The 26,549-nt window shown below is 45.2% G+C and overlaps 1 protein-coding gene across 1 annotated transcript in view; it reads right to left on the bottom strand.

Moving 5' to 3' along the window:
* The window catches only part of LOC147427896 (transmembrane ascorbate ferrireductase 2-like), a 68,950-nt gene extending 43,425 nt beyond the window's left edge, over positions 1 to 25,525 (bottom strand). Inside the window, exon 1 of the mRNA XM_086496537.1 lies at positions 25,242 to 25,525. Within this exon, the coding sequence (XP_086352663.1) occupies positions 25,242 to 25,487 (246 nt within the window). The 5' untranslated portion in view covers positions 25,488 to 25,525. The remainder of the gene's footprint in view (positions 1 to 25,241) is intronic.
* Positions 25,526 to 26,549: the final 1,024 nt, after the last annotated feature.

The raw sequence follows: 26,549 nt of genomic DNA, 5'->3' as shown, positions 1-26,549 counted from the left end.
GGCCAGCTGTGTCTCTTGCCAAGCTTGATACCAATTAATGGCATCACCCGACAAATACATGACAACAATCAAAACTTTATTGTTATTGTTTATCTTGATAGTAGCAAAATAAGCGTTAAATTGATGCAACCAAGAATAAATCACAGAAGCATCCATCTTACCATCATACTTACTGGAAGAAAACTTTTCAGTGACCGGATTGTTGGGAGTTGTCGTCTCTGTCTGGTCTATGTGATGACTCGTCAGCCTCCTTGAGTATACCGCTCTTCGAGAAGAGCACTTGCAAGACCTAGTCTTGCATGTGTTGGTCTCGCAACGCCTCACGCTCTAGCTCCATAGCTGCCCTCTTTTCTTCAGCCGCTATACGTTGAGCTTCGCGTTCCCTTTCCGCAGTGGCCCGCTGAGCTTCTTGTTGTAGCATCATCTCCCTCATAGACTTTACCAAAGCCTCGATAGAATTTAGTGCAATCCTGTAATGTGCAGCGGAAGTGAATGGTGTATGGCTCAAGATGAGTGATCAGCCGTGCTTAAGGTTCCTTTTACTGACGGGAAGGGAGAGCCTTCCTTGACTTAATGAGAGAATGTGCAATGACCGGAGTGGAATGCAAACTGAGTCAAAGTGTAAGAGAGTGCTAGAGAGAGAGAGAGAGAGAGAGAGAGAGAGAGAGAGAGAGAGAGAGAGAGAGAGAGAGAGAGAAGAGACAACACCAGATGGGGTCCCAAACCCCCCTCCGAGGGCCCCCCTCTCTATTGCTAGAGAGGTATTTGCTTTAGATTGCACAAAGTCTCGTACAATGCTTCTAGATGTTGTGGTACTTGACGACGACGATGACGATGTCAACGACAACGATGGTGTCCATAACGACGACGAGGTCAATGCTGAATCTGAAAATGCTAGATGCTCTGCTATGGATCTGCTATTGTGGTTGTACTGCGGGGCTGATCTGCAACCGCCAGAGTTGTGCGAGAGCTAAGAATGCAAAACGCTGGCTGATCTCTGCTGAATCTGAAAACGCTATGTTGTTCTTGGTTCGGATGGTCGATGCGGCGAGGATCTACTACGGGATGTGGTGGATCCTCGAAGCTAAGGGCTGAAAACTGAAAATGCTGGTGCTTGTGGCTGAAAACATTGGGTCTGTGGTCTAAGAAAACGCTCCGAACCTGTGGGTCCCTGCCTACTCTGCTACGGGTGCTTGCCCTTCTGTGTCCTGCTTCTTCTGCCTCTTCTAGGCGCCTGAGGGGCTGCATTTATAGGTGTTTTGAAGTGGGTCAAGCAACCATCATTCAGCCTCCACGATTTGGGAATAATCAATAAATTCACTTTTAATAAAATGACCTGTAAGAGGTGTTTCCCAGGCTGTCACAAGCTGGGTCAATGCGGTGGAAAATGTTCATGCTTGGAACTGAGTATTGGTACTAATGATCATGCTATGTGCAATCAGAGGGTATGTAGCTGGACATGCACGGCCTGCGCACAGGCTCGCATGGGTGTCAGAACACTTCCTAGGCTACCTAAACCCTGCAAGTAGGAACAGCTTGTCCACGTACACATAGGGTTAGATGTGCACATGACTCCCCCCCCTTTTCAAGGTGAGATAATGGTATCGAGCTGTATGGCATCCGTAGATTCCGCCAACGACTCTTGGGATCCTGTGAAGTGCGCCTCGCCCACTCTGCAGCGTGGGTCGAGCCGAACGCGACACAGAATGATCTGTTGCGGCTCCAATGCTCCAACTTCGTCTATGGTTGCTAGTTCACCTTCTTCAAAAAACTAATTGAGGGATATCCCTGAAACCACTTCAAACACAAAACCATAAATGTATCCGTTCCATGTAGAGTGACTGGAAAAATACTATCCTCCCTAAATGACTATGCATGCAATGCAGATGAACAAAGTGACGAGTGCCAAACCATTGACCAAACACACGCAAAAATTGAGATCGAAACTTGACTTTTCGACCTAAACCTATCAATTGTGGCAAGTCACAACGGGATTGCCAATGCTTGATGGACAATCATGCTCGTGCTTTTTCTGTGAGGGTGTCATGCCAAGGAATAACGTGACAAATCGACTGACAAAAGGGACAATCGCGAAACATGGTGAATTCCTTGAATGCAAATTTTCGTTCTTTTCGAGAGTGATCCGCATGCATCCGTGCTCATCCGTGAGTGAATCATGTGCATCGTGCAATACAGCATATCTGTGAAAAGGGAACACATAAAGACGGTGATGAAAATACAAGAGACCATCACGAATGAGAAACTCGAACAATGCATATTGACTAATCATGAGAAGACCAAATACTTCTTGAATCGGTTCTTTTAACCTCGACTCGAGAGTCAAGATCGGTCCTACGAGACGGATTGTATCTGCAACAAGGTTAGCTTTGCTTGAAACATCATCATCCAAACCACCAAATTTCTCCTTACCAACAATCACATCCCTATCATGCAAAAAATGTGTGTCGTGCTTCAGAGAAGACATGACAGCAAAAGAGTTATGTTCATGCAGCGGCTCATGCTTTTCTAGATTGTGGGACTGTGTACTGAGAAAAACAATCATACTACGTGTTTTAATCTCTTTCGAATCATGAGAGTGAGAGACTAATGGCAAAGAAGGAATGTTCTTATCACAGCGAAGGACCGCGGGAGATGCTCCTTCAACTGTGTGTGTGTGTGTATGTGTGTGTGTGTTTTTGTGTGTGTGTGTGTGTGTGTGTGAGAGAGAGAGAGAGAGAGAGAGAGAGTTTTCTTTCCAATCAATGCGTGGATTATAACCTTTAATTCACTTAATGCCAAAAATCAAATCACATCCTTTGAGAGGAGAAACCACAAAACAACGACGAAAACCGACATTTTGAACTAATACTATCACATCAAGACATTCATGCATGAAAGAAGAGTGCATGCCAAGAGAAAATCAAAGATCACAATGGGATCTATGGGAAGAGCTTCGAAACGTGCGATCTTCACGAGAGTCACTAACATCACATCATGCATACTACCCAAATCAAACAAGATCACAATGCGTGACCATAACACAACATGAGAGACTCATTATACATGATCATGAGAAACTTCAGACACTGAGTGTGCTCACTGAGTTCTATGGGTCCTTTTGTGGGTTCTTTAGGGTCTTTTTTCTTAGGACAATCTCGTTTCATGTGACCTTTAGTGTGACACTCAAAACATCTTTTGTCTCGTGCATATTCGGCTCGGTCTTTAAGAGTTAACCAACCTCCTACAATTCCTTGAGCAGATTTTTCATACGGTGTCAACTTAGGAGGTCCTGAGTTTTAGCCTTCCTTTATCATCATTATGAAACTTCGGTGCTCTAGGTGTAGAAGAAGATTCAGAAGAAGAATTACCATCTTGCTTACCAATGGTCTTACCGTGCTTACCATTCGGTTGGTCTTGCGAAGTACTCGACTTGTTCTCCTTCGGCTTGCCTTAGTTGTGCTTCATTTCTTGTGCTAAGGAGATTCTGAGGGGGTTAGTCACCTTTTGCCATATATATATTACTCGTTTCATAATATACCCTCTCTAAAACCTTTCAAAATATTTGTTGTGAAAAAATAAATCCTACAAATACAACTCTAATCTACTTTTGCATTAGATTTTTTTAGCAGGCCACCATGATTCTTCACCTTGTTTTTGAGACTCTTCATAGGAAGATCTGTACTCCTATTGAAGAAGAAAATAGAACTAGGATTTCACATGATCTTGTGGGCTCTCAAGATGAAATCATTCATTATTTTTATACACAAGTGCCTCTATTTGTGGTGAATTGTTTTGTTGAAGACTCTTAAAGATGGAACTCTACTGTAAAAAAGATCAGACTATACAAAAATTGGGGTACTCCATCCAAAAAACGGTAGAGGTGTATACTGGGAATTTTTCAGAGCTGAAAACTTGCACATCGAACTTGATGTACTCGTCTAACTCAAAGAGAAAAGCCTTCTTGCGATCCATCCAACTTACGCAATTGCACGCCAATCTGCAAAATACGGTTAGAAAGAGACATAGCAAGGGGTCCATTCTGCTTAAGACCACGCCAATCTTCTTTTAACTGATCAAGGTACTATGGTGGTATGAAGCGAGCCTTGAGCTTGTTTTGAAAGTCGACCCAACTGAAAAAGAGGGGTACGCCTTCCTCGGCATGCTCAAGATGCTCAACTATCTGTGACTCTTGCCAAGCTTGATACCAATTAATGACATCACCCGCTAGGTACATGGCAGCAGTCAAAACTAAATTGTTACTTGTTTTCTTGACAGTTGCAAAGTAAGCATTAAATTGATGCAACCAAGAATGAATCAAAGAAGCATCCATCTTACCATCATACTTACTAAACGTCAACTTCTCAACGATTGGGTTGTTGGAATCTTTGTCTCTACCTGTGCTACATGATGAATTGCCAACCTCCTTGGAGTGGCTCGGGCTTCAAGGAGAGTACCCGTAGGAACAATTGCATGTGTTGGTCTCTTTGTGCCTCTCGCTCTAACTCCATAGCCGCTCGCTTCTCTTCGGCCGCTATGTGTTGAGCCTCGCGTGCTTCCTCACGCTCGAGCTCCATAGTTTCCCTTCGTTTTTCAGCCGCCAGGCGCACTTGCTCACGCTCACGCTCCATGGCTGCCCTTCTTTCTTCCATGGCGGCACGTTGCACCTTTTGTTGTACATCATCTCCATCATCGACTTGACTAAAGCCTCCATAAGATTTAGTTCAATCCGTGGCGTAGATGGGGATGGGAAAGGATCGGGGAACAATCCTCCTGGTGTAGAAACTTCTTCTCCTCAAACTCCACTCTCATCACCTTCACGCAAAATATCCATTCCGCTTCGGGTGATGACCATGCACTGAGTTCTTGGGTACTTGGGGTTCTTGGGTTCTTGAGATCTTGAGGTTCTTAAGTTCTTGAGGTCTTGAGTTTCTTGAAATCATGAGGTTCTTGAATTCTTGAGGTACTTGGCTTGCAATCTACGTTTAAGAAGGCTTTTCAATGTCAGGTGCAGCAGAAATGTTTAAGGATTTAGCTCGGATATAGTACTCCGCACAAACACAAGGGACACTTTACTTCACTTAAAAGAACTGAAGTGAACTGAATGAAAGAGAGAGATAGGCAAAGTGAGAGAAAAGAGAGACAACACCGAATGTCAGGTCCCAAACCCTCAAGGGCCCCCTTGCTCTGTTGCCAGAGCAAGTACTTTCTTTATTCTTGCACAATGCTGATACAATGATGCTAAATGTTAAGATGTTGATGCTAATGGTACTGATCCTACTCATGCTGAGTATTGAGGGGTATTGCGGGGTACTAAGGTATAGCGGGGTCCTGAGTGTCGACGACGATAATAACGACGACGACGACAAGGTATTGATGGGTTCTATGTTGACGACGATGACGACAATGACGAGCGACTGAGGGGTTCTATGTCGACGACGATGATGACAACGACGGGGTACTGAGGGGTTCTATGTCGACAATGATGACGAGGTACTGATGGGTTCTATGTCAACGACGATGATGACGACAACGAGGTATTGCTGGGTTCTATGTCGACGACTCCGAGGTACTGAAGGGTTCTATGTTGATGACGACGACGATGACGACGATGTCGAAGCTAATGGGCTGAAATCTAAAAATGGTCTTGATGCTCGTGGCTGAAACCTAAAATCGTTGGGAATGCTGATGGGAATCTGCTAATGCGGCACGGCTACGGATTGATCGGCTGTCGTCGTGGATGACGATGGCTGAAAAGTGAAAAATGCTGGCTGTTTTGAGGGCTGAAAACTAAAAACGCTCGGGTAGACACTGCGAGGACTGCGACCACGGCGAGGCTATGGCTGTCCGCAATGGATCTACTGCACGGTGCCGAGGGCAAAGCAAAACGCTGCTGCTGGCTGAAAACGAATCTTGTTGTCTGTGTGCAGATAGCTAGTAGGAACGAGGAACATGCATATGAAAGCATTTGGAAATTTTGAAACTGGACATCGACTCTTTTGCAACGAGGTGAACCATTTGCTTGACATTTTGCCTGTTTTGCAGGTGAAATCGAAAATGACAAGAATTTGCATCTGAAAGCAATCGGGAGCAACGACAGCTCAGGAATGAATCCGTCAATTCAAGATAAAAATGATAAATTTTGTTTTGAAATTTGAATGAATGAATGATGATGCATGAGGAATATTGAACGATGATGAATGATTCTAGTGCATCAAGGTTCCATATGAATGAGATGACTGGATATTGTGTTGAGCGCATCAAGAGTTCCTACGGGATGAGATGGCTACACAGGGATCTAGGTGCATCAAGACTTCTCGACGGATGAGATGACTAGATGATTGAAACATTGTGTTCAGTATGAACTAAGTGTGTGATTTGTGAACTGCATGGAAATTTCCCAAGATGAATTTGATTTATGTATGAAATAAATGTTTTTTGGAAGAACTTCCTAGTTTGTGCAGATAACATGTGAAAATCGAGAATGAGATTGTCACAAACTGGTGACGTGTCATGGCCCTGGACAGGTGGGGCAGCAAGGGACACACACACCGGCTGGCAGCACCCCGCGGAGACAAGCTGACGTGGCAGATTCCGAAAATCGCGCCGAAATTTCCGCTGACAGGTTGACCTGACTCAACATACGGAATTCCGTGATTTACGGGCAGGCTATACGGAAAGCTGGTTTTGCACAGCTGAATTCTATGCGAGCCATTTTTGAGAGGCTTTTGGAACCTTGCTTTATTTTAAGTTGATTTTTAAAAGAAGCTTTCGATTTTGAAGCTTTTGGGGCTCTGCTTTTAGCATCCCTTGTAACCTTTATAATGAACCCAAGGGGGGCTCCATCTGCAGAGCATCTGGATGCAGAGTCTTAAGAAAGAGCACCCGTGGGAGTTGTATCTTGCTCGAAGATTAATATAAAAAGAAATACCGAAAGGGACGCCAGTCTTTGGGGCCAATATCTCTAGGCACGGAACTCCGTCGGGCCGTGTCGAATCAATTGTGAACTATGAACTGTTTTGAAGTGAATCTATGTTGTGTCGCGGTAGAATCTTGACTTAAGAGAGTCCAGTTTGTTACAGTGGTATCAGAGCGCAGAAAGATTCTTGTTCTACGGAGGATCCGATCCTTTTTACAGCGCACACAGCTTTTGAGAAAGAATCTTCGGGGCCCGACCCTGGACTTATTAGGCACTCCCACCCTTCATACATCGCGCATCGGGCGCGCTCCCGTCAAATCTAACAGAGATGACACCTCTCACTGGGAAGACAAAGAAAAGTTGAAGATCCGACACGGGAACTGAAGAAAAGAATGAAGATTTGGGCAAATTTTTCCCAAACAAGTTTGCCAGAAAAGGAGTACAAAAGTCAAGTGCAGATTGGCATATATGTAAACAGATTGATTAAGTACTCCAAGGACCCGAGATTGGTGATACAATGAAGAATTACCCGATTCATAAGATTTACTCAAGATGACATATCGCCATTGCCTCTTGTCACGTGACACATCCAACCCTATTTGTCCGTGGACAAGCTACAGCACGACAAGGGTTCAGTGTCAGTCCAGTCAGTCTAGATTAGAAGTGATCTGGCACTTTTGTGAGTCTATTCGTAGACCGTGCATGCCCAGTCACTTAGTGTAGATGCATATCCTCTGGTTGCACACAGCATGATCATAAGCATTCCCATCAGAATCCTTCAAGGGAATTTTCCAGTGCATTTAGCCTATTTTACCTATTTTTAACATTTTTCACTTATTATTTTTAAGTGACTTTTGTTGAAAAGTAGGTAGGGCAATTGTGCTAAGTTTGTATATAAGCAAACTAGAGCTAGCAATATTTGGCAGAAGAGGCAACAAGAGCCAAGCTCAGCAAGCAACTTCTCAACAAGACCTTGGTGGTTTCCCTCCAAGCAAAGAACCCCATCACTAGCGTTTTCCTCCCACAAGAATCCATCACCATCCACAAGCATCCCCAGCGTTTTGCATCAAGCATCATCGCCCAAGCAAACCTCAGCATTGGCGTTTTTGGCATCAGATCCTCCTGCAAGCAGATCGCAACAGCTAGCGTTTTTTGTTACCATCAGCCTAGCGTTTTTGGAAATGATAAAACCCTAGCGTTTTGGATTTCCCCAGCATTGGCAGACATCAGCCTTTACAGCCTTCAGCCCGGCGATTTTCAACATTAGAAGACCTACAAGATCAGCCCTAAAGAGTAGCAGATTCAGCCCTTAGGTCAACTTCGTCGTCATCGTCAACATAGCCTAGACTTGCATCGGTCTCATGCATCACCATTGTACCAGATTGTGCAATCATAAGTAGACCACTCTCGCCGACGAGAGTGGGGCCTTCGGAGGAAGGTTTTACAACGTCTCTGGTGTCGTATCTCTCTTCTCTCTCTATCTCTCAATCTCATACACTTGCACACACAGTGTCCATTCACTTTGTTTGTGATCATAGCATTCTCTCATTAAGAACGGAAGGCTCTACCTTCCATAAGAACAAAAGGAACCTTGAGCACAGTTCGGAGCACTCATCTTGAGCAAAGCGCAAACATTCATTCCGCTGCACCTAACATTGGTATCAAATCACTCAAGGAAAGAACCACAAGAATCACAAAGTTTTTTTTTGCTTGTTGCGGTCGCACGAACCCAAGTTCGCTTGGGCGTGTCGATTCTTAATCGTGTTTTTGAAGAGTGACAGGAATCCCAAGAAAGAAGGGCTTGTCCAGCCTCCCCTTGTGTCTCTTTTCACTCATTGAGAGCGGACCGTGCACTTAGCGGCCGGCCAATCGACATGAGGTGGGAAAAAGCAACCTTGGTGTGAGCGCAAGGCCGCCAAGGGGTGCGCCCGCGGAAAGGAGTAGAACTCGGGTGAAGAGAAGATCCTTCTCAAACGCGGTTTGCAAGCGAAAGAAAACCTCAAGAACCTCAAGACCTCAAGAACCCCAAGAACCAAGACACACGAGAACCAAAGTTCCTCGTGAACTTAAGAACCCACAAGAACCCACGACTTCAGTGGATGGTCATCACTCGAAGCGGAATGGATACTTCGCTTAGAGGTGATGAGCATGAGAGAGGCGAAGAAGAATTTTCCCCACCAGGAGGTTTTTCCGACCCTCCCCCTTTCCCATCTACATCAAGGATTGCACTAACTCCTATGGAGGCTTTGGACCAGATGTTTATGGAAAGGAAGTTAGAACGCGAAGCAAGAAGAGCAGAAAGAAAAGCAGAAATGGAGCGCGAACACCAAGAAAGAATGGCAGCCATAGCACGTGAGCGCGAGCAAGCACGCTTTGAAGCCAAAGAACGACAAGCCAAATTGGATCGTGAGCGTGCAGAAAGACAAGCAGAAAATAAAGCAATACAAGAACAGAGCGACCGACAAACCAAAGAATTCTGGCGACTCTATTCTCAAGTTCAGGCACAGATGCAAGAGATTTGGGGAAAGGAGACTCTCTCAGTCTCTTCTTCTCCAAAGCATGACACACAGGATTTGCATGGTTCTAAGAAGCATGATGATTTGAATGACAATGATTTGCATGATAATTTGGATGATAATGATGAGCATGATGATTTGCATGATCAAGATGTGATTTCTCACAAGCATGATGAGTTGCATGAAGATGACGTGATTGTTCACAAGGATGATGAGTTAGTTGATGCTTTTTCTAGCGAAGCTAACCTCGTTGTAGATTCGATCAATCACGAAGAACCGATCTTGGCTTTCGAGTCGAGGTCCAAAGAACCCCCACAAGACGATTTGATCATTCAGGAAGAACCGATCTTCGCTCTCGAGCCTAGGTCCAAAGAACCCTCACAGGAAGTATTATATGTTCGCATGATTGATACGCATGCATTGTTCGAGTGTTTCATTCGTGATCGTTTCCTGTATTTTAGTCAGTGTCTTTATGTGATCCCTTTTACTAGGCATGACATCTTGTACGTTGAGCACCTTTCACTCATGAATGAGCACGGATGTATGCGGATTTTTCATGAAGTATGCATTCAAGGAAGTCACATTCCTTGTCTCTTCCTTGGCATGACACATTTGTAGAAAGAGCACATGAAAGTATGAGCACCAAGCATGGGCATTTCCGTTGTGAATTGCCACAGTTGATTGCTTTAGATCAGAAGAGAAAGATTCGATCTCATTGTTTGCGTGTGTGTGGTGAATTGTTTGGCACTCCGTCTCCTTGTTCATCTACATTGCATGCAGAGTCTTTTAGGAAGACAAGATTTTTTTCCATTCACTTTACATGGAATGGGTATGTTCATGTTTTTGTGTTGAAAATGGTTTCAGGAATTTTCAGCCATGGATACTTGAAGAAGGAAGAAGTATGACTTTAGACGAAGTTGAAGCAAGGAAGGAGACTCAGAAGACTTTGTGTCGCTTTCGGCACGGCCCAGAGAAGACGGCATTGCAGACCTTTCTGAAGTTCAAGTACCGCACGTCTACACATCGGAGTGGGCCGGCAAAGAGTCCCTTCCAGGATTCCGGATGCTATTGGCGATCTCCCTCGACGCCATACAGTTCGGTACCAGTACCTCACTTTGAAAAGGAGCGAATGTCACGTGACACATCCAACCCTATGTGTCCGTGGACAAGCTACACCACAACAAGGGTTCAGTCAGTCCAGTGAGTCTAGATTAGAGGTGATCTGGCACTATTGTGAGTCTATTCGTAGACCGTGCATGCCCAATCACTTAGTGTAGATGTATATCCTCTGGTTGCACACAGCATGATCATAAGCATTCCCATCAGAATCCTTCAGGGGAATTTTCCAGTGCATTTAGCCTATTTTACCTATTTTTGACATTTTTCACTTATTATTTTTAAGTGACTTTTGTTGGAAAGTAGGTAGGGCAGTTGTGCTAAGTTTGTATATAAGCAAACTAGAGCTAGCAATATTTGGCAGAAGAGGCAACAGGAGCCAAGCTCAGCAGGCAACTTCTCAACAAGACCTTGGTGGCTTCCCTCCAAGCAAAGAACCCCATCACTAGCGTTTTCCTCCCACAAGAATCCATCGCCATCCACAAGCATCCCCAACGTTTTGCATCAAGCATCATCGCCCAAGCAAGCCTCAGCATTGGCGTTTTTGGCATCAGATCCTCCCGCAAGTAGATCACAGCAGCTAGCGTTTTTTGTTACCATCAGCCTAGCGTTTTTGGAAATGCTAAAACCCTAGCTTTTTGGATTTCCCCAGCATTTGCAGACTTCAGCCTTTACAACCTTCAGCCCGGCGATTTTCAGCATTAGAAGACCTCCAAGATCAGCCCTAAAGAGTGGCAGATTCAGCCAGGAAAGACCATCAGTTTTCAGCCTAAAGAAACCTCAGTTTTCAACCCTAAACCTGCGGATTTTCAGCGTCAAAGACCCACAGAAAACAACCCCAAAATCAGCGATTTTGGCTCGGTCGCAGATTTCAGCCCATAGCGTTTTTGGACAGCAGTAGGAAGATTGCAGATTTCAGCCCTTAGGTCGACTTCGTCATCGTCGACATAGCCTAGACTTGCATCAGTCTCATGCATCACCATTGTACCAGATTGTGCAATCATAAGTAGACCACTCTCGCCGACGAGAGTGGGGCCTTCGGAGGAGGGTTTTACAACGTCTCTAGTGTCATATCTCTCTTCTCTCTCTATCTCTCAGTCTCATACACTTGCACGCACAGTGTCCAGTCACCATTGTTTGTGATCATAGCATTCTCTCATTAAGAACGGAAGGCTCTACCTTCCATAAGAACAAAAGGAACCTTGAGCACAGTTCGGAGCACTCATCTTGAGCAAAGCGCAAACATTCAGTCCGCTGCACCTAACACTTCTCCTCTCATGCAGGGAATCAAGCCGAAAAGACAGACAAGTGCAGAAAAGCAGAACATGTACTCGCAGAAAGACATGGACAAGCGAAGCAAAAAGAAAAGCTTCGAAAAGGGCAAGAAAAAGGCAAAGAAGCCTAGATTTCGCCCAGTTTCTATCAGTTTTACCGAGGACTCATCCTCAGATACTTTGGACTCCGACGATCACATGTTTTATGCAAAGAAGAAACATTTTTATAAAGCCAACCAATATGACTTCCTGGAAGATAAAAGCAAGAAAGTCAAAGAAATTAACAAAGGTGGGCAGTCAAGTTGAATCCTTTTCTGGGTTCCGTGATGCTCGAACATGGTGGTCCACTCTTCTATTGAGAAAGGAAGCTCTGGTTAAATGGTTGAAAATTAAACGGCTTTTTATTTCTTCTTGGCTCACTCGGGAGTACGAACGAGATATACGAACCGCTTGGAATCATCTTCGGATGACGAAGGGAAATTCTTTGGAGCTCTTTTCTACCAGCTTTTTCATTTATGAAGGTCTTATTTAAGGAACAGATTGAGCGGTTTTGCTGCGGACTTCCTACAGGGATCCGAGACTATGCTTGGAACAAAAGTCGAATTCTATTCAAGAATTGATTGGGTCATGAGAAACGGGGTTTTGCCATACACTCGAGCAATCGGACTTACCCACTAATGAGATCTTGACTCAGAGAACTCAACACACTTCTAATAATGAAAGTAGAAAGAGAAAGAGTTCCTAGTGTCACCAACGTGTGACTACTATCTATCCTTTTTATTGATTTCTTTCTTATTATTTATTTACTCACTTTTTGGAAACACCCCTTGGGAAATCTGACTGCCCTGCATTGCATAGCTAGTGTGGAACTGTTCAGAGGGACTCCAGGCCTGAGGGCAAGAGAGCACTAAGGTTGGACAAAGACTATGGTTAGCCAAAGTGGGGTCATTGACTAGCCAAAGTGGAATCCTTTGCTACAGAGGCTACATTTCAGTTATGGGTGTGGCTGCAGTGTACAAAGGGGGTCAAATAACCTAGAAAGATACAATGGCAGCATCTCCTAAAATTTAGGGAACTGCTATTTTGGGCCGAGAAATGTGTTCGCGTCATTACCTCCGGAATGACAAGAGGAACATTTTATTGCTCTGCTGCCAAGTCAACTGACGCACCAGTTGAGATATTTTTAGCCCCGTTGGCCAAAATCGGAAACTGGGCGAGGTGTCACTCTGGGAGCATTTCTGCTACTCCTGCCAGAGAAGGGGGCGCCTAAAATGAGAGAGGAGGCTGATTTGCAGTTTGTGTCACAGGTTAAGAGCTATGGAGTGCTTCCTTTCCCTCTTATGTACAGTGCGGTGCCAGGAGTGATGCCCTGCACGCTACGCATTGCCCTTTCTCTCCTCTATGGCAGTATGTTATGCCCCTCTAGTGGGCTTTTCAATTGACCAATGTATAGTTGTGTGGGTTCATGCACGATTGCCGAGGCAAGAGCATCTTGCACAGGTACTGGATTAGCTAGCGGCTAATCCCCCGTAAACAGGTGAATTCGGAGAGGTTTCACGTGCGAAATCTCGTCGGATTCAAAGGGCAAGTAGCCCTACAGGTGCGGGAGCTCGAGGACTTGCTACGGATGAGACCGACACGCGAAACGGAGCCCGAAACAGTGAATTACAGCCTGCTGTGTATTTTTGCAGGTTTAGGGTTTTGGCCCTAAACGGACCCTAATACCCCCAAGAGGTTCGGGGACACGAGGGGACCGCTGTACAGGTGATCTGGCGCATTTTCAGGGCAGAAAACAGAGAATTCAGCGTGCTGCAGATTCTCACCAGGTTTTGCAAAGTGTCCGTATGTGTCAAGAAAGTCATCCAATGCGTGGGAATACTGACTGTGAAGGGTCCTAGTACAGTTATGCTGCCGAAATCAAGCCAAAACAATTGAAATTCAGCCAAGATTGTGCGGGGCAGCTTGCAAGGAACCACAGCTTTTATTCCCTCTGTTAAAGAATAAAGAAATACCGAAAGGGGCGCCTAATTTAGGGGCCAATCTGGTGTCGGTCTTCTCATACAGGTGCAATCTAGCAACCTGTATCCCTTTCCCCTTTGTTGTGTCTTGAAAGTACAGGTAAAGTGGGCGACAAATTAAATGGGTGAAAGCAAATAAGGTTTAAGTATAAGGTCTACCGCCATTTTTGGATTGAACAGGCCGGTTTCACCCAGAACAAAGAAAAGAAAGATAAACGTCCCAAACAGACTATCTCAAAGAGGGAAAGTGTTTTGGTTGCGGGGAATTTAGAAACATCATCGCAAAGTGCCCCAAAAAGGCACAGCACGAACAGACTGAAGACAGGCCAGAGAGTTCTAGAGCAGCAGAGGAATGTGGCAGAAAAGGCAGATGAAAACAGAACTGGTAACACATTGCGTGGGGCCCGAACCGAATCAGATGAACGAAACTACAGACTTTGCCGCACTTAGGGCAAAGTGAAAGAACAGGAAGCCCTCGTTTTTCTTTGATGGAGGAGCCAAGGCCAACTTCTTTTCACTTGAATTGGCAACTCGATTTGGAATTACGCCCGATAGGCTCAGGCCACAGGCGAAGATAGTTCTAGCAACACCCGGACGAGATGATGCCATTACACCGATCATTGGCAAACTTTGTTTGCAATGTCAGGGGTGTTTAGGGCACGAGGACTTCTACGAATGCCCTTGGGAGGTTGTGACGTCCTCCTCGAAATCCCTTGGTACCATAAGAACAATGTCGCGGTTGACTATCGGGCTGAGAAAGCGACTTTGACTATTGAAGGGCACACAGATTGTACTTGATAATATTCAGCTTCTTTACTCAATTTTCTTAAGAGAGTTAATTGAAGGTTGAATATGTTTTGACCTTAATAAAGCACGCCAGGATTTTCTCCACACTCATGTCGATTGCTTTTCAGAGGGCCTGCCAGGCGAGTTACCACCCACTCGTCCTGAGGATCATACCATTGATCTGATACCTGGAAGCACACCTCCGAACCGGCCACCTTACCGTGTGAGCGGAGCCCAAAATGAAGAAATTATGAACCAAGTGAAAGACCTCTTGGAAAAGGGTCTTGTCCAGCCTAGTACTTCACCTTACTGCTCTCCAATGTTGTTGGTTTTGAAGAAAGACGGATCTTGGAGAATGTGCATCGATTATAGAGCTCTCAACAAAATCACCATCAAGAACAGATTTCCGATTCCTAGGGTCGATGATATTCTTGACCGACTACAAGGATCCTCGTGTTTTAGTAGGATCGATTTAAAGAGCGGATATCATCAGTCCGAATCGCGCCGAGAGATGTCTACAAGACAGGTTTTCGGACAACTTTTGGGTTATTTGAGTTTTTGGTGATGCCCTTTGGCCTAACCAATGCTCCAGCGACATATAAAAGGATAATGGACAGGATTTTTCGAGAGTAGAGACTATTTGTTGGCACTTTCTTTAACGACATCATTGTTTTCTCCAAGGATGAGGCAAAACATAGAGAACATCTGCTACAAGTCTTTCAGGCATTACGAGATCACAAGTTGGTGATTAATGCGAAGAAAAGTGAATTTTTCCTACCCAAGATACACTTTTTGGGACACATTGTCTCAACAGCACGAGTGCAGATGGACCTGGCCAAGATTGACAATGTCCGTGATTGGCCCGATTGGAAGACTGTCCATGAAGTTTTGAAGCTTCTTGGGCTTGTGTTCGTACTACAGACGGTTCATTAGAAATTTTGCAGAGGTTGCTTCCCCTTCGCATATGTTGACGCAGAAAGGAGTCCCTTTCTCGTGGGGATCCACAGAGGTGACTGTCTTTCAGACATTGAAAGAGAAATTGACTACAGGACCAGTTTTGACTTTGCCGGACTTGCAGAAGTCATTTGAAGTATATTGTGATGCTTGTGGTCATAGTCTGGGTGCGGTCTTAATGCATGAAGGCCATGTCATTGCCTATGAGAGCCGATTGTTTTCAAGGCCGGATTGACAGTACAGTGGGTAAATACTCCCCCCGTAAATAACCACAAGGGTCCGGGCCATGAGTAAAAAAAAACAGCACTTTTCAAACGTTCAATACTCCCCCCGCAAATAACCACAAGGGTCCGGGCCATGAGTATGAACAAGCATTCTCAAACATCATTTCTCACTTCTCCACCCGGGAGTAAAATCACCAATCATTGAAACCAGTATCAAACCAGAGTCGAACAATTCAAATCGGCACCAAGACAGGTTCAAAATAGATACCATCCATTTCAAACAAATTTCAAACAAAGATTCAAACAATACTTTCTCAAACAAAGTTCAAAAGTATCTAACTATAGAACAACTAGAGAGTTCATTCAAGGTTTTGTTCGGACAACCGAACTTTGAGGACGACTGGCTTGCCCTTTTGCATCACGGTGATGGTTCGGTTCCGAACTTGGAGAGTCGCATCATTCTTGTCATGCCAAGGCATGCCTAATAGAACGTCACAATTGCCCAACTTCATAATGTGGAAATCGGCTTTTCCATGATAATCTTGGATAGTCACTGGAAGAGCACCAATGAGTGGTACCACTTTCTGAGTTTGCCCTGTGGCTAGCTCAGCTTCAATTTCTCCACCCTCTGCATCATAATCAAAGTCCATCTGCTTCAAGAATTGTGGATGGATAAAGTTCTCTGTAGCTCCTGGGTCAAAGAAAATTAGGGCTTTCAAACCGTTGACTTTGCCATATGCTCGACACAATCCATTTGTACTTTCAAGGCGTATGCCATAGATGTCAGGTACTAATCCAATGGCCGGTTTAGCTCGTTTGGCTGGAGATGGTCTTGGGTTTCTGTCGACCGTCGACGCGGGAGTCAGCTCCGCAGGTCTATCAGTGCGTTGGGAACAACCAAAATAGTTATGTCCTGTTTGAAAGCATCCAAAACATCGGCCTTCTTGTAGTAAGGTGTCTCATTGTTGAGGTGTCAAACGAGGCCTTTGTGGTTGACTTTCACGAGACTCTCGAGAATTTGTTCGTTGTTGCCGAGAGTTGTGGTTAGCGGCCGGAGATTCTTCTGTGGTAAACTCTAGCTTTCCCTTCATCAGTTTGTAGCCGACCGCCGCATGGTCCATAAGTTCTTGCATGGTAGAGACTTGCTTGGATAGACAATATTCTTGCAATGGTGATGGTAGTCCAATGGTGTATCGCTCGCACTGGGCCTCCAAGGGAACAGATCTAAAAAAGGACACCGGAAGGTATACGTCGAGAAACCTTTGGTTATATTCGTCCATGGTTTCGGTGGCAAGCATTTTCAAGTTGCCCCACTCTGCCAAAATCTGGACTTCAAACATTGAAGTCATGTAACTACGTGCAAAAACTGTCTTGAAAGCTTGCCAGGTCCTTGGAGCATGTTGTTGTGTCACGATTGAACTCCACCATTGCATAGCATTGTCTTTAAGAAATCCCGCTGCTCGAGAAATCTTGGATTCTTCTGTATAGTTCCCCAAAGCATAGATGTTGTCGAATTGCTGTAGGTACTGCAATGCTTTCTTGCGATCTTTCACCCCAGAAAAAGTGAAAAATTTGACTGTCGTGCCACCATCCTTGAAATCTTTGGGTTGGTAAGGCGCATATCCCGAGTATGGATAATAAGGGTATCCATATGGGCTCCAACCATTGTACCCTGGTGGCGGTGGTGGTGGAGGTGGGGGCAATGGCGGTGGCAAAGGCGGTTGCACTGGATCAGGGTCAGATGGCTGCACCATATTCCTGAAGACTCCCCCGATTGGAACAGACGGCTGAGAAGGTTGCCGGTTAGAAGCTCTCGTACTTTCTGGTGCCAGAGGAGGGGTACCACCTGGGGCATCAGAGGGGGTAACATGTAGTTCAAAAATTGTTGAAAACTTTGCAGCATCGGAAGATTCTGCTGAGGATGCCGCGAAAGAATGTCTTGGAGTTCGTTGAGCAGGAGCTGCAAATATTCTGCTGAATCCATGAATTCCAAGTATTCGGTTCTTAATTGGCTTATGCCCTGTAAGACACTGCGGTGAAGACGGGAGCGCGCCCGATGCGCGATGAAGTAAGGGTGGGAGTGGCTGGTAAGTCCGGGTTGGAGGACGAAGATATCCTCGAATAAAGCTTTGTCTGCTCTTTTGTGGGACCGGTATGCTTTCAGAAAAGCACACGCCTAATGCTCTGATACCACTGTCACAAGGCGGGCACCACGTGCCAATAGAGAAGAGCAGACTGAACAAACATTTAGCACTTCAATAACAACTGAACTGAAAGAGAGAGAGAGAGAGAGAGACGACACGCGGCACGGAGTGGCGGAATTCCACCCCAGAGAGTATTGGCCCCAAACCTTGGCGCCCCTTTCGGTATTTCTTTGTATTGCATCATCAAAGTACAAGCCGGTACTTCAGACTCTGCACCTTCGTACTGAAGCATGCCAAAGAATAAGCCCTAGCCTCATATTTAAAGGCCCTTGGCCTAAAAAGCAGTTACAATAAAAAGCTTTTAAAACTCAAAAGCTTCTAGTCCAAAAGCAAATCCAAAAAGCTGCCAGCATAAATCACGGAAATCCGTACAGCTTGCCACGTCATCAACCAACGCAAATTTCGGAAATCAGCCTGCTGCCCTTAGGGTTAGGGTTAGGGTTTCTGCAATTTTAGGGTTAGGGTTTTCAGAATTAGGGTTTCAACAATTAGAGTTTCCAAAATTAGGGTTTAGGCCCCTCGGCCACATCTGTACGTTGACTCCATTCTTTAGGCTTTGACACGTCACCAGTTTGTTACAGGCATAAAGCACAGGGATTGTTACGACCTTTACCCAGACCACCCACCCCTGGAAAAGTATTGCAATGGATTTCATTTTTGATCTCCCGAAAACCCAGCATGGGCACAATTGTTTATTGCCCAGATATTCAGATTACATGGCATGCCTGAGACGATTGTCTCCGACAGAGACCCCAGATTCACGAGTTTCTTTTGGTAGGCTATGTGGGAGAACATTGGCACATGATTGCACTTCTCGTCATCGTTCCACCCGCAGACTGACGGGCAATTAGAGATTGCTAATTCAGTGGTACTGAGTTTGTTGAAGTCTTCTTCTTTGAATCTGACGACTTCATGGAAAAAGGGTTTTTACCTTTGGTGGAATATGCCTACAAAAACACGATTAACTCTTTGATGGGGAGGGTGCCATTTGAGATTATTGAATTTGCTACGAAGGTTCCACCCTTCCTTAGCACGAAAGCCAAGATTTTTCTTTGAAGCCGACCAGTTCACGAGGGACTTGGACTTGGTCCGGAAGGGTTTGCAGAAATCTCAGAAAAAGACGGCAGATATACATCGTCACGATTTGAGATTGAAGGAGAACGATTGGGTGCTCTTACTTTTTGAGAAGGCACGCCTGACAAAGAAAAGGGGAAAGGAGCGGCTTTCTTGAAAGCTTAGCATGAGATACTATGAACCTTTCCAGATTTCCGAAAAGATAAATGATGTCCCCTTTAGACTGAAGCTGCTCGACACTTGGAGACTTCAAATGTTTTCATGTGAGTCTCTTGAAGCCTTTTAAAGGTGATGTGCCCGATGATGGGGAGCCAAGTGAGCAACCCGAAGTGGAGGAATACGAGCACATACTCATTTCAGAACAGATATTGGCACAAAAAGATAGAAGGTAAAGCGACATGACAGTTCTTGGTTAAATTCAAGACCTACTCCGCATTGGATGCGTTGGATGCGAAGTGAATGGAGGAGGGGGACTTGGCAGATACTCCTCAGATTGTGAATCTTTACCTTGAAGCATTTAGTTTAGCATAGTCTATTCTAAATGGAACCCCGACCTCAGCTTGGGCGGAATCTGGTGCAGCGGGTATGCACAAGAGGGGAGTCGCTCCGCTCCTTTGTCAACAAATTGCCTCGATTTTGATACTAAAGTCACTGATGTCTCTTCTGAGTTTCAGGGATACTGTGAGCTAACAGTATTCTACTGTATGACTTTATGAACTGGAATTCCCGAACATGATACTGACTTGTGCTTGATTTGTTTAAGTGCAGGAACTGATAGACGAAATGATTGCAGCATTTCGGTCCGAAGGATCTCGATAGACGTGATTGCACTATGGATTAGTTAATCGAGTATCTATGAGGTCCTGCGTGGATCTAGATGCGATTGCTAAATACGTTGCCGATAAATCATGGTCTGAGATCCGAATGAATTTTGAATGTGCTTTGTCCTGTGATGTCAAGTGATGTCCTGTGATGTGACTGTCGATTGGTACATGTGCTAGATGTGTGTTCCTAGTGCCTGCTGAGACAATTTATGGCCTCTGTCTGTTTTGTCAGTTTATTTCTTTTTATATTAATATTCGAGCAAGATACAACTCCCACGGGTGCTCTCTCTCAGACTCTGCGTCCACATGCTCTGCAGAGGGAGTCCCCCCTTGGGTTCATTATAAAGGTTACAAGGGATGCTAAAAGCAGAGCCCCAAAAGCTTCAAAATCAAAAGCTTCTTTTAAAAATCAACTTAAAAATAAAGCAAGGTTCCAAAATCCTCTCAAAAATGGCTTGCGTAGAATTGAGCTGTGCAAAAGCAGCTTTCCGTACAGCCTGCCCGTAAATCACGGAATTCCGTACACTCAACCACGTCAACTTGTCAACGGAATTTCTGGCGCAATTTCCGAAATCTGCCACGTTAGCCTATCTCCGCGGGGTGCTGCCAGCCGGTGTATGTGTGTCCCTTGCTACCCCACTTGTCCAGGTTCCCCACTTGTCATGAGCACATCAAGAGTTCCAGCGGGATGAGATGGCCACACAACTAGAGCTGAATGATTGAACCACTCAGTTCAATATGAACTCATTCTGTGATTGATGGATTGGGATCCTCATAAATGATTACTCGCACATGACATTGTCACAAAATGATGACGTGGCAGTACTGCCCGGACACAACGAATGACGTGGCAGAAACCCGTAAAACACACTAACAGTTGGCTATACGGAATTTCACTTTTTGCGCTGAAATCTTTTATTGGCAACTTTTTGACCGATTGCTTTGGGACTTGATGCTTTTGGGACTTTGCTTTTAAAGCACACCCTGTAAGAATAAATAAGCCTCACTCTTCAGACCATCTGGACACAGAGTCTAAGAGTAGAGGTCCCCTTGGGCGTTGTACTTTGCTGAAGCATTAATATAAAAAGCAATACCGAAAGGGGCGCCAGATTTTGGGGCCAATACCTCTGGGCACGGAACTACGTCAGACCATATCGAGCCTACTTTTAAGTGTGATAAAGTTGTGAAGTATTTTCAGTGATTCTCTCGTGTGTCGTGTCGGATTTCCAACTTGGGTGTCCAAGCCTGTTACAAACAGTGTTTGAGTGCAGATGGAATGATTGACCAAATGACTACAGCATTTCGATCTCGGAAATCTATGGACATGATCGCAATATGGGATTAGTTAATCCAACATCAGTGAGATCCGGGATGGATCTAGATGCATTACTAAATACGTTGCCAAGAATCATGATCCTAGATCAAAACAAAATCTATGGACATGATCGCAATATGGGATTAGTTAATCGGACATCAATGAGGTTCGCGATGGATCTAGATGCGATTGCTAAATACATTGCCAGGAATCATGGTCCTAGTGTCACGTGACACATCCAACCCTATGTGTCCGTGGACAAGCTACAGCACGACAAGGGTTCAGTCAGTCTAGTTAGTCTAGCTTAGGAAGTGTTCTGGCACTTTTGTGAGTCTATTCGCAGACCGTGCATGCCCAGGCACTTAGAGTAGATGCATATCCTCAGGTTTCACACAGCATGATCATCAGCATTATCATCAAAATCCAACAGAATCCATCAAGAGCATTTTCCAGTGCATTAAACCTATTTTCCCTATTTTGATATTTTTCACTTATTATTTTAAGTGACTTTTGTTGGGAACTGAGTAGGGCAATTTGGGTAAGATAATATATAAGTAAACCTAGGCTAGCACTATTTGGCAGAAGAGCAAGGAGAACACAGGCCAAGGGCAACACGTTCCCCCCTCTCTCTCTCAAGCAAGACTCCTTCCGTTGGGTGGCGATTTCCTCCAAGCAAGGCCAGCATTCGACCACCATCTCCCTGGCGTTTTTGAGCATCCAGCCATCATCGCATAAGCTCCAGCATCTTGGCGTTTTCAGCACTCGGTATCATCACCATACACCACAGCAGATCAGCGTTTTACCCTACAGCAAATCAGCATTTTAAGCCTCAGCCTGCATCGTTTTTCAGCCTCAGTGCAGCGCTTATAACCAGCGAATTCAGCAAGCATATAGCCTCAGCGTTTTTCTTGCAACCTAAACCAGCGTTTTGGAGAGCATATCTCAGCCTAAAACCAGCGTTTTTGCATCATCAGATTTCAGCCCTTTTGGCGTTTTTGGACAGCAGAGCAAGCACTCAGTTTTTCAGCCATAGAGTCGGTCTCGTCGCCCACGTCGTCGACATCGACATAGCCCCTAGACTTGCATCAGTTATCAGTCATCCACTTTTGTACCAGATTGTGCAATCAATAGTAGACCACTCTCACCAACGAGTCGGACCTTCGGAGGAGGGTTTTACGTCTCTAGTGTCGTATTCTCTTCTCTCTCTATCTCTCAGTCTCATACACCTTCACGCACAGTGTCCATTCACTTTTGTTGTGTCCATTGCACTCTCTCATTAAGAACGGAAGGCTCTCCCTTCCATAAGTAAAAGGAACCTTGAGCACAGTTCGGAGCACTCAATCTTGAGCAAAGTTCATCATTCATTCCACTGCACCTTACATTTCGGAGCACACATCTTGAGCAAAGTTCATCATTCATTCCGCTGCACCTTACACCTAGACTCTATGTGGTATGATCTGAATGTGATTTGATGTGACTGTTGTCTTTGTACAATACAGTTCAGAGCACTCATCTTGAGCAAAGTTCATCATTCATTCTGTTGCACCTTACACCTCTATGTGATATGATCTGAATGTGATGCGATGTGACTGTCGTCTTTGTACAAGTGTTGGATTTGTGTCGTCTAGTTCGTCAGTACTTAGAGTCAGCATCTATTGAACTAGTTTAAGGCTTACGTCTGATTTTGCAGACATAATCGAGGGCGATTACAGTTCTTTCATGAGGGGGGTATGTCACAAAATGATGACGTTGCATGACAACTCGTGGACAGAGTAGGATGACGTGGCAAAAAACTGTACGGACAGACAAACAGATGCAACAGGGCAACAGTATGGAACTCCTGAAATTCACGCTGACGTGACGGACGCTACGGACTTCTATGATTTGCGTTGACAAGTGCTAACGTGGCAGCCCGCACGGATTTCCGCATGTTGTGCAAACTGATTTTTGGGGCAGATTTTAGACCAGATGCTTTTTGCATTGACTGCTTTTGAGTTGAATAGCTTTTTGGGCTCTACTTTTGAGGCAACCCTTGTAAGAATAAATAAACCCTTTGGGGCCTCACTCTTTAGGCATCTAGACGCAGAGTTTGAGAGCAAAGGACCCCTCGAGTGTTGTGCTTTGCTCAAGCATATATAATAAAGAAATACCGAAAGAGGCGCCAAGTTTTGGGGCCAACACCTCTAGGCACAGAATTACGCCGGGCCGTGTCGACTTAAATTTTGAAGTTGTGAAGTATTTTAGGTTATTCTCATTCTCTCATGTGTCGTGCCCGATTCTCGACTTGGGGTGTCCAAGCTTGTGACAGAACCACCTCTGAGCAAACATTTTATTGATAAGTGACTTTTCCTTTACCCTTGTTGGAATGCAGGTAGGGCCAATGGCTAAAGGATCTATAAAAGAAACCCATTGGGCGCTAGTTGAAGGCAAAAGGCACAGAGGAGTAAGAGCCCCAACTGTACCAAGCCGTACCCGCATGACCAGCTTCTTCTAGCGTTTTCTCAGCAAGACCACCAACGTTTTAGGACATCAGCGTTTTCAGCCAGCAGTGTTTTTGTTCACCATCAGCGTACTGCCACAGAACCTCATCAAATCAGCCTTTCTTCGCCGCAGTCAATCTTCTTATCGTGACAAGGTCAGCGTTTTCAGTTTTCAGCCTTCATCGTCATTCCCGACGACAGATCAGCCCCTTAGCTTCGCCGCACAACCCAGATCTCATTAGCATCCCTAGCGTTTTCAGTTTCAACAGATTCAAAGCTTAGCCTCGACCTCGTCGTCGTCAAGTACCACAGCATCTAGAACCATTGTACCAAACAACTTGTGCAATGTAAAGCAAATACCTCTCTAGCAATGGAGAGCAGGGCCCTACGAGGGGGGTTTGGGACCCCATTTGGTGTCATCTCTCTCTCTCTCTCTCTCTCTCTCTCTCTCTCTCTCTCTCTCTCTCTCTCTCTGCGCTATTCATTGCACATTCTCTCTCTAAGGAAGGCTCTCCCTTCCTCTAAGTAAAAGGAACCTTGAGCACTCACTAATCACTCGTCCTGAGCTTACACCATCATTCACTTCCGCTGCATATAACAAGCTTTTCTTGTGATGCCTTCACGCTTTGTAATCTGATTATGTCATCCAAAAGGGCACAAACCCTTCTTTTCTTGCAAAGGGAGAGAGAGAGAAAGAGAGAGAGAACTAGAAGTTACTCTTGTTCCCTCTTGAACAAGTCTTGAGTTCAAGACTCATCGGATAGATCTTTGAGGTAAATTCAAAATGGTCCTGTGACATTCTTCTCCTCTCATGGGTGGGTCGGTGGGTGGTTGTGTGTGAAAATAAGAAGAAAAACTGGAACAATTTTTCTATCACCCAAGGTTATCTAGCTCCCACTTGAATAAGTCTTGAGTTCAAAGCTCGTCGGTTGAGGTCTCTTGTGAATGTTTCTATGGTGTTAAAACTTATCTTCTCATGCGTCATATAGATCTTTGAGCTCTCTTGAGATAGTCCCTACAAAGTTACAACTTCACTTCCCTTCTCTTCTACAAAAGTCTCGTGTTGGATAGTACTAGCCAAGCTGAATTGAGTGTTTACAGTGCAGTTGGTGGCACAAATCAATTAACATGGCAATCGGTCAGTTGAAGTTGATAAGGAAATGTTTTGGGCTGTTCCTACCCAACAACAGGTCATAGATCTTCTCGTGGAACAGGTTCCAGATTTCTATTAGCAACTCTTTGAAGAGATTCATGTCCCTTAGCCATAAGAACTAATGTTGCAAATGCACTCAAGAGTCCAGGCATCTGAGGATTTCCCATATCACTGCATACAAATATGATTGTCTTCTCCCACAGAGGAGAGCTTTGTTTCACCAGTTACACTTAGGCCAACAACCGGCTTCAGCTGTTCCCTTTTCTCAAATCACAATCGATTTCTGATAAGTTGAAACTTGATGCCGTACAAACTCTCTCTCTCTCTCTCTCTCTCTCTCTCTCTCTCTTTGGGTGGGGGGAGGGGGGGGCTTCAAGAGGGGCTCACATTGAAAATCAAATCGTTGTGATCGGCAAGGGAAGGATTGTGAGCAAGGAAGGGAAGGCCTCCACGGAAGCGCAGGACCCACGCCAGTACTAAAACAGAGCAGGCAAGCCCCAGACAGTGTACCCACAGAAGAAGAGAGCTCACGGAGGGCCTCCACCATTGCTGCGGCCCTCCACCGGCTTTGCTCCCGCTTCTCAAGGGAGCTCCAGCAGAGGACTCGACGTGAAGCCTGTGCAGTGGGCGCATCTGTTCTTATATTATAAGTCACGGAGACAGCGCCAAAAACTGATCATGTATCTTGTTTGAGAGGGATGGTCATGATAATAATAGTTTCAACTCCTACTCTAAGGGTAATGGCGACAAAAAAAGAAAAAAAAATGGACACTTTAAAGAGAAGAAAATGTTTTAAAAAAAATAAAAAAGAAAATGTAGCAATGTGAAGGGGAGGGTTGAGAGCTCTCATGACGACCAAGAGATCTTATAGGCCTCTCTGCCTAGGGAAGATGCCCTTCCCTGGTTCCTAGGCCCTCTTGCTCACCCCACGGCCCCTGCTTCGACTAATGCTTGGGATGCGTCCAATCCCTTGCCTCACATCATCATGAGTAACGTAGCTACCCCGTTGTCACCCATGATGGCTTCCCCCCCCCCTCCCCCCCACAGAGCCTCTCACCCCATCCCAGGTGGAGCACCTCCAAGCCCCTCTACAGCAGTTTCTTCATCACCCTCCCCCTAGCCCCAACAAGACGTCTTCATCACCCTCCCCCTCAGCCCAGCAAAAAGGGATGCCGACTCCCCAAGACCTGTTGGGGTAAAGCCCCATGTGGCCGGTTAGGCCAGGTGCCCGTCCACTATACTTATTCATTATGTACATAATAGAATAAGGGGGCTCACATGTAGAGAGTGAGTTTTAGCTCATGCAAACACAAGGTATCCTCTCTTCTCCATCGTTGCACACACTCACACACGCTCTCGCTCGCGCACTTCAACTGGTATCAGAGCTCAGGGATTGGGAGCACCATTGGAGCTCAACGGGAAGCAGGCAGAGAAGCAGCAAAAACTGCAACACGTTTTTGCAGATCTATTTTGGCCTCTCAAAACGTCTTCATTCAAGCCGATTCCTACTCTTCACGACCGGTTTTTCGACCTCTTCAATACATAGTTTTCTCAAAATCTTTACCAATTTTGAGATATGTCACTCAGACTGCCTACACGTTTAGGATACACAGTTGCAGATTTTTACAGATCTGTTTCAACTTGTAAAAACAGCACATTTCAGGTCCATTCCCATGTCTCCCAACCGTTTTTTGC

Source organism: Adiantum capillus-veneris, chromosome 23 (genome assembly GCF_014529385.1).
Source record: "Adiantum capillus-veneris isolate H3 chromosome 23, ASM1452938v2, whole genome shotgun sequence".
Taxonomy (NCBI): Eukaryota; Viridiplantae; Streptophyta; class Polypodiopsida; order Polypodiales; family Pteridaceae; genus Adiantum; species Adiantum capillus-veneris.
This window is presented reverse-complemented; position numbering and strand designations above follow the sequence as displayed.